Source organism: Dermochelys coriacea, chromosome 1 (assembly GCF_009764565.3).
Source record: "Dermochelys coriacea isolate rDerCor1 chromosome 1, rDerCor1.pri.v4, whole genome shotgun sequence".
NCBI lineage: Eukaryota > Metazoa > Chordata > Testudines > Dermochelyidae > Dermochelys > Dermochelys coriacea.
Genome location: NC_050068.2, coordinates 123,702,420 through 123,710,622, shown reverse-complemented (window position 1 = coordinate 123,710,622; position 8,203 = coordinate 123,702,420). Strand labels below are relative to the sequence as shown.

The 8,203-nt window shown below is 43.3% G+C and overlaps 1 protein-coding gene across 4 annotated transcripts in view; it reads right to left on the bottom strand.

Annotated features, from left to right (window-relative positions):
• Positions 1-2,489: 2,489 nt before the first annotated feature.
• The window catches only part of LOC119862421 (regucalcin-like), a 30,488-nt gene continuing 24,774 nt past the window's right edge, over positions 2,490-8,203 (bottom strand). For all 4 annotated transcript variants that reach the window (XM_038419135.2, XM_043495682.1, XM_043495649.1 and 1 more), the window contains 2 exons: positions 6,033-6,187; positions 2,490-4,078 (listed from right to left, as the gene is read on the bottom strand). In XM_038419135.2, coding sequence (XP_038275063.2) covers positions 4,028-4,078; positions 6,033-6,187 — 206 coding nt within the window. In that variant the 3' untranslated portion in view covers positions 2,490-4,027. The remainder of the gene's footprint in view (positions 4,079-6,032; positions 6,188-8,203) is intronic.

Below are 8,203 nucleotides of genomic sequence, written 5' to 3'. Positions count from 1 at the left end.
CACTGATTTGCTTCTGAATGACCTGCCCTAGCATTCCTTTTCAAACTAGGTAAGCAGGAATCCTTGCATAATTTTCAAGGCACTTTATTGCATATTGGCCTATGCCCTATCCCACAAGGCATTTAAAACTTTAGCTTCATTAGTATTCCCAGCAGATTACTTAACACTGGAATTATTGCTGGACAGAACACTGACCACCTTGCTGACCAAACATTATCAAGGGGCTGAAGATTTTATTTCTCAACTGCAGTTATATAAAGTATTTTGAAATATAGTGGTCCTTGCATAGATACACAAACTAGGGAGGGTGCAAACAGAGATATCCTTGGCAGAATGATGGTCTATGTCCCAACATCCCCTGTACCAGAGATCACACCAATTAGTAGTAGAGGCAAGCGCTTGCTGCTGCCCTTAAGGGGTGTGTGACAGGGTCAGGCCAGATGGCTATAGGAGAGTAATAGAAGGCAGCTATATTAGCTCCAGGCTCAGTAGGTGCCTTTTCCCTGGGTAAGACAACAGGGAAGGTTCCAGAACAATCAGGAACCTTCTGGAGACAATTAAGACAGGCTGATTAGAACACCTGCAGCCAATCAAGAAGCTGCTAGAATCAATTAAGGCAGGCTAATCAGGGCACCTGGGTTTTAAAAAGGAGCTCACTTCAGTTTGTGGTGTGCGTGTGAGGAGCTGGGAGCAAGAGGCACTAGGAGTTGAGAGTGAGAACGTGGACGGTTGAGTACAAGCATTATCAGTCACCAGGAGGAAGGTCCTGTGGTGAGGATAAAGAAGATATTGGGAGGAGGCCATGGGGAAGTAGCCCAGGGAGTTGTAGATGTCACACAGCTGTTCCAGGAGGCACTGTAGACAGCTGCATTCCACAGGGTCCTGAGCTGGAACCCGGAGTAGAGGGCGGGCCTGGGTTCCCCCCAAATCCTCCCAACTCCTGGTCAGACACAGGAGGAGTCAACCTGGACTGTGGGTTCAGAAAAACGGCCAAGCTGAAGGCTGCAGTGAAGCTCCAAGGCAAGCAAATCCACCAATAAGCACAAGACCCACCAAGGTAGAACAGGAAATTTGTCACAGGTGGTATAGCGACAAGTTTTCCTTGTGTGCCAGATACCTCTTCAAATGGCACCTGGCACTTCTCCTGAGACCACATAGCTCTACGTTGCCCCCTACTGTGGGCCAGAGTCTGATGGGCACAATCTGGTCCAAAATTATTAGTACACATGAAAAATTATGACTCACAGGCACAGCTGATCTTTAACTTGTTGTTTTTTTTTTTAATGGCATTGTATTTCCTGTACCATTGCAGTATGACTAGATCCTGCATCTAGAAGAGTTGACTGCTGTGTAAGTGTAGGAGAGAGGGATAGGGTCTTCTCTCGGATGGAGCGTATAAAAAGCCATCTGATGTCAGGAAGGGCCAAGAGAATCCCCTGGGTTGCTATCATTTGTGTTACAGTATTCCAGCTGCCAGAAATTTTCCTGGGTGCATTTCACCAGCCTGACACTCCTGGGGTGCGATTCACAATTTATGAAATCCTAGGAGCCCTCGGCTAATGCTACACCATTGCAGTGCCTGGGAAAAACAATCAACATTCTTTCACAATAAGTAAGGCCTGCTGAGAACAAGAAATGGTGTCATTCAGTAATGGCTTTGTATTCATGAGTGAGTATAGATATTGTACCATGGTGCTTTGATCCTTGAAATAACTCATGACAAAAAAAGTCAGTCAACTTCATAGCTATACAGAGCGCTTTATTTTCACATCAGACTTTAAACATCACTTCAATATCCATGCCCTGTATAATGAATTATTATATGTGACATTTTGATGCACATTTGGAAATGGAAAAATGATACAATAGCACAATCAAGTGTTTATAATTCACCCAAGCCCAGGCCGGGACACCAGGCAGCCAGGCTGGTGAGCTGACTGATTTTCTTCAGATGTCTGATTGAATGTGCACTAGTTTCCCATTCCGTCCCTTTGCAATCCCGGCAATGGAAGCACATGCTAGAAAGAAGAGGCATGCTGCTTCCTCATGCTGCTGCTGCACGCATGCCCTGCTCACTGCAGGCAGGCTGAGGGCTGAGCCTTTGCCTGCATAGAAAGAGAAGTCCGCTGCTCACTTGATCATCCCTGGCTCTTGACAGCCACCACTGGGGATAGAGTGAAGAATCCAGAAGTCCCTCTCATCCAGGGGAAGAGGAAAAAAAATCTGACCTAGAATGTATTGCTATGGATTTCCTATATGGAAGAGACCCATCTCTGTTCCCACCCCCAACTCCCAAGACTCCTAGTGTTGAGTTTCCAAGTCTCCCACCTTCCTTTCTGTGATGAGTAGCAGTCTGAGAGACAGACTGAGGGTATGTTTGCAAAAAGAAAAGGAGTACTTGTGGCACCTTAGAGACTAACAAATTTATTTGAGCATAAGCTTTCGTGAGCTACAGCTCACTTCATCGGATGCATTTCTGATGAGGGTATGTTGTTATTCTTTGTATGGTGTCCAGTTACATAATAGGTTCCTCACAGCAACATTTAATTAAACAAGGTTCTCGTCTCAAGGATCTTACAACCTACAATTAAGTGAGGGTGAGAACAAATGGTGGGCTAGGAGCCAGTTGGACAGCATTAAATAAATAAGATTATGCCCTGACTCAGGTACTTGAAGCAGACTTCCTACAAACAATTATTCTTCTCGCCTCCTTTTTCCTTATACCTTGTGGCAGGGGCAAAATTTTAGGAGGGATTTTAATGAGGTCAGATTCTGGGAGAGCATTCCAGGCATAGGTGGTGGCATGGAATAAGGCACAGTGATGTTTGTGTGGGAGAAACAGGGAGAAATCAGTCAATTTTAGGAGAGGGAAGAGGCTGGGGTAGTGCAGTGAGAGACCTGGGCAGAGATATAGAGCCTTGTAGACAAGGACAAGAACTTTGAACTCGATATACAATGCAATGAGGATCCTTTAAAGAGAGATAGGGGGATGGTAAAAGAGTGAAATTAGTGGAATGGAGAGAGGGAAGGAGAGAGGAAGAGAATATGGCAAAAGAGAGAGAAAGAACATGGAATATGGGGGAGAAGGAACAGACACTAAGTAGTGGAGGAAAAGAGGTGCTACATCTGCCACAGGAGTGAAGGGAGGGAAAGAAGGTATAACAAAAGCAATGAAGTGTGTGTGTCTGTCTGTGGCCATCCATCCTCCTTCCCTCTCTCTCTCTCTCTCTCTCTCTCTACCAGAGAGATTATATAGAGCATCATTCAGCAATATAATAGGGTAAGCCTGTATCTCAAGGCCTGAGTATATGCTGACTCTGTGTGTTCACATTCATACAGAGTTCCCAGGATAATTTTTGTTTCAAAAGAACTTTTTCAAAATGCACTTTGTAACATGATCACAGTTTATTTTCAACTGCACAGAATTTGGCCTCAATTAAAAAGACAAGACAGAAATAAAGACAGTGAAAGGACAAAAGGTTCAGTGGGGCAAAATAAATAACTCAAAATGGAGAAATAGGACTGCTAAAAATAGACCCTTATGGGAAATCCAAAAGCAGAACCTCCGTCAGGTTCAAGTCAACGTATTTGAAAAAGTAACGTAAATCAGAGCATATCTTATCACAGTTACATCATTGTTGTATGAAAACATAAATCAAATTCTGTCTTCAGAACTACATAAGTAAGTCAGGGCAGAACTGGGCATAAGAATTTTTTTTAAACTAGGAATGCTGGAGTAAATAATAAAGAAGGCTTATGCAAGAGCATAAGAAATGTTACAAACCTACATATTCTGAAAATCTGTTTTCACTTCTAATGTTACCCTATTTATCTGTGTCTGCTAAAATTCCACTCCAGTACCATGCTGTAGAGCCAAACATGGAGAAGAAAAAATTAGTCCTAAGTTCCAAAAGGTGCATAGAAAAATCTTCAGATAGATAGTTTTGCAATTCAATGAATGGTTCCTATTCAAAACGGCTCCTGCATGGGCTATGCATTTATTTTGTGTGCTATAAAGTGTTAATATTTAAGCAACATATGAATATTGTGGGATTCCTTTCACACCCAGGCCCGTTACCTGTTTAAAAAGAAAAAGAAAAAAAGGTCACTCTCTAATTGATTGCTTTGGAAGCATTCATATCTCATGCAACCAGAACACTCACATTATAATTTATTAGCCTTCCCACATCCCTAAAAAAACTCTACCCCCAAGTAGAGCTCACTATAATCTGAAAGAGGAGAAGAGCCTAGTGACTCCAGTAAGTTCAGTGGGGACTTTACAATTGCTAATAGATTTTATACAAAAGGTGGACAGATATCACAGTGATTGGCAGCAGGACAAAACCCTAAGGTTGATTCCAGATCATAGAACACAACTCAGTAATTCTCCTGTTCTACAAACTATCTGTTTTAGGGTTTATATGGCCCCCATAGGGTCTGAGTGTTTTTTACTGTATTTATTCTCACAATACCCCTGTGGGATAGGAAAGTACTCTCTCAGTTTTACAGTTGGAGAACTGAGGCATAGAGAGGCTAAGTGACTTGCTCTAAATCATACAGGAAGGTTGTGGTAGGGCAGGGAATTGAATCTGGGGTTCAAGGATCCCAGACTCGTGTCCTAACCACTGGACTATCCTGCCAAAGTGGCTCCAGACTGATGATATACTTTTATTTTACTTCCTGCAGCACAGTAACTACCCTTCCATTTCATGCTATTGTCATTCTCTAAGGGTAAGTCTACACTGGTGGTGGTGCATAGAGTACAGACACTGCATCCCCACCTAGCATCAGTATACTTAGCAGTGCAGATGGTAAGGCACTGCTTAGGTGAGCACAGTACAGGCACACCTGAGTTGTAGGGTATATATCCTACACGGCTCTCTACACACCCAAGCTCTGCCTCCCCATCTACAATGCTATTGTTAGCAGTGTAGTGTCCCACTGCCAAAGACTTTCCTCTCCATAGTGAAAGGCTCTGGCAGCGGAAGACAGGGCTGGCCTTATGGGTGGGCGACATTGGTGACTGTCCAGGGTGCCATGCGTGGGAGCGGGGGGGCACCATGATCAAGAGACACGGAGCAGGGCAGGAGAAGAGTCTGGGGTGCGAGGTCGTGGAAGGGAGCTCTGAGCAATGGTGGGGGAGGCAGTGGGGTCTGGGGATGATGAGGGGGAGCCCGGGATCCAGGAGCGATGGGGATGTGGGGTGAGGAGCCCAGGGAGACAGCAGGGGCTAGAGGGGATGGATGGGGAGCCCGGGAGGCAGTGGAGGATAAGGGCAATGGATGAATGGATTGGGAGGCAGCGGGGGCTGGGGCACCAAAATACAAGTAGGCCCAGGGTGCCATTTTCCCTTAGGCTGTCCCTAGCAGGAGAAGGCTTTCCCTGCTGCCTTTCAGAGCCTTTCACGTGTAGCTACACACCTCAGTGAATTTTGATGCAGCCTACCATTCACCATGACACATAGCTACAAGTAACCTACATGCCACTGAAAGCATTGGCAAGGTCTAAGTGTTGACTCTTATTGCAATCTGTGAATTGTGTTCTATTCTCCCAGCAAATATTTTTTCAATACATCTGAAGGTGAAACAAAATGACCAACAAAGAGAGAGTAGTTTTGAATTCACTAGCTATAGCTAGAAATGTAATAATTAATTAGCTGAAACATGTCACCCACTTGTAAGGGACTAAAGAAACATTTCTTAATATGTTTTTGTCCTGCTGTCATTGGGTTTTAATAAAAAAACTTTAAGTTGTTTTGTAAAAATGTAGCTACCCTGGCATTATTCAAAATAGAGAACTAACATAATTTATGACAGTACAATAGAAAAAAAGAGTGATATTTGCAAAACTGATACAACATATAAAAAGAAATAAGGGCCAAAAGGTTGAACAAACAACTATAAAGGACATAAAAGTCCAGGACCATGAGGATCACAGCTGCATTTAAATCTGGGGGCAGAGGTGCTAGATTTGAACCAGCACTAACCAACCTAGAATGTTTAAATCTTTTAATTGAAAGAAAATTCAATCACCTTGAAAATCTCCCCTGCTCGAGGTTCCTTTGCCAAAGATGCCTTGTCTAGCCCATCATAGGCAGAAGTCACGTACATTTCTGAATAATCTTTTCCACCAAAGCAGCAGGAGGTGATCCTTGAAGCAGGCAGCTTCACAGTCTGGATTCTTTTCCCTACAGGAAAATATATTTACTTACTTTAAACTTTCTGTAATTTGCTGTTAACCAACTGGACAGCAAGTACTGTGATTGTCAGACTGAGCCTTTTACAATATGAATATAGTGTTTCCCCATCAGAAAGAAGCAGTTTCCGTAAGGACAGACTATGGGGAAATGGTGAATTGATTCGACGGCACCATTTCTTACATTTTACTTTTAGCAAAGCTTCTGTCCTCTGTCTCCACGCTGCTCCATTTCCTTTTTCAAATGCAGGCAGTACTAGGGTATGTGCGGTGAGATCAGAAAATGGCAGGCCATGTGTTTGTGAAGCACTAGTCTTGAAACAGCATGTCATTAAGGTGTTTCAGCACTGAAGAGACTCTTAAATCAATTGCAAGTTTAAAAAGCAAACATAATGGACTGTACCATAGAGTACCCAACACTGGACACTTTGGGTCAAATTCAGAGGGGGAATAAATGGGAGGTGGATATTACACATCAGTAAAACAGCATGAGCAAGTGAGTGAGTGTAACTTATTTGCCAAGGGGCTGAAAGGGTGGGGTTTGCAGCAGGAGAAGCAACAAACAGAAAATAAAGAAGGTGAGTCTGCTTTTTCCTCACACCTTCTTACAGTCTCCTGCTGGTTGCCTTTCCTGCAACAATCCCACCAGTCTGCCCTGTTGGCACATAGATTATGCCAGTTTACTGAAATCTAACCATCTGCATCATTTCTGACTTTGGTCCAAAGTTTCTGTTTCCCTTAACTCTGTATTACATCACCAAGTGACCAAGAGTACATCTACACAGGGATAAAAATCTCGCAGCGTGGCCATGGCTGCCCCAGGTCAGCTGACTTGGGCTCCAGAGCTAAAAATTGCTGCGTAGACTGGAACCTGAGCCATGGGACCCTCCACCCTTGTAAGGTCCTAGAGCTTGGGCTCCAAGCCAAGCCCGAATGTCTAAACAGCAGTTTTTCAGCCCCAGAGCCCAAGTTCACAAAGGTAAGTCAGCTGCCCTGGACCAGCTATTGGGTTTTTATCCCTGTGTAAAGATGCCCATAGAGAAACAAACACATATGGACTCAGAATTCTCCGCTGGTGTAAATCAATATAGCTCCCAGAAGTCAATGGAGCTGTGCCGATTTACACCAGCTGAGGACTTGATCCTAGATGTTTAACTCATAGTTAAAGCCTCAGTATCCAATTAACATTGATAGCAACTACTATTATTTATTAAGCGCTGGCAACATTCTCAGCTCTTGATAATGCACAATGGCCCAGATCCATAAAGGTATTTAGATTCCTAAAGTCGAGTGATTTCCAAGATGGCTGTGGTCCCTAGTACCTTCAACAGTTTACCATCTAATAAGCAGAAGGAAGACAGGATTGTTCAGGCCTGGAAAAAGCATAACTTTGACTTTTTTATTAAGGTTTGTTTTTATTCCCTTCCTGTGAGTTTTTAGGAGGGATTTGGACCGCGAGGAGACAGGATAGTGGTAGATTGTGCCGGAGTAACAAACAGTAATTGTGTGTGACAGACAGGAAGCATTCATCCCAAACTTCAGTTAATGCAGATGATCTCTTCAAACCCCTTGGGTACAGCAACACCAAGCATTCCAAACTCTTCAAAATATCCCACCGATCTCAGCTTCCCAATTCTAAACTTGTCTTTCATGGAGCCAAGCTTCATTTTTACCGTTTCAACCTGCTCCATGATTTCAGTATTTTCTCATGGTCTTCGGAAGCCATCATAAAACCTTTGTGCAACTCACAGATAATTAAGGTTCCATTTCCAAAATTTCTCATTTAAAGCAAAATTTTACAAACTTCAATGGCTTTGGTTCTAATTCAACAAGGCTCTTACATGCTTAACTTGAAGCACATACATGAGAGCTTTGCTAAATCATGGCCCATATCCAGTTCCCATCTTCTTCTGCAATCACACCCAACATTCATTGTTTGCAAATTCAAAATACAGCATTGTATCCATGACACGACTGAACTTGGACTGGAAGGACTACCATTGAATGA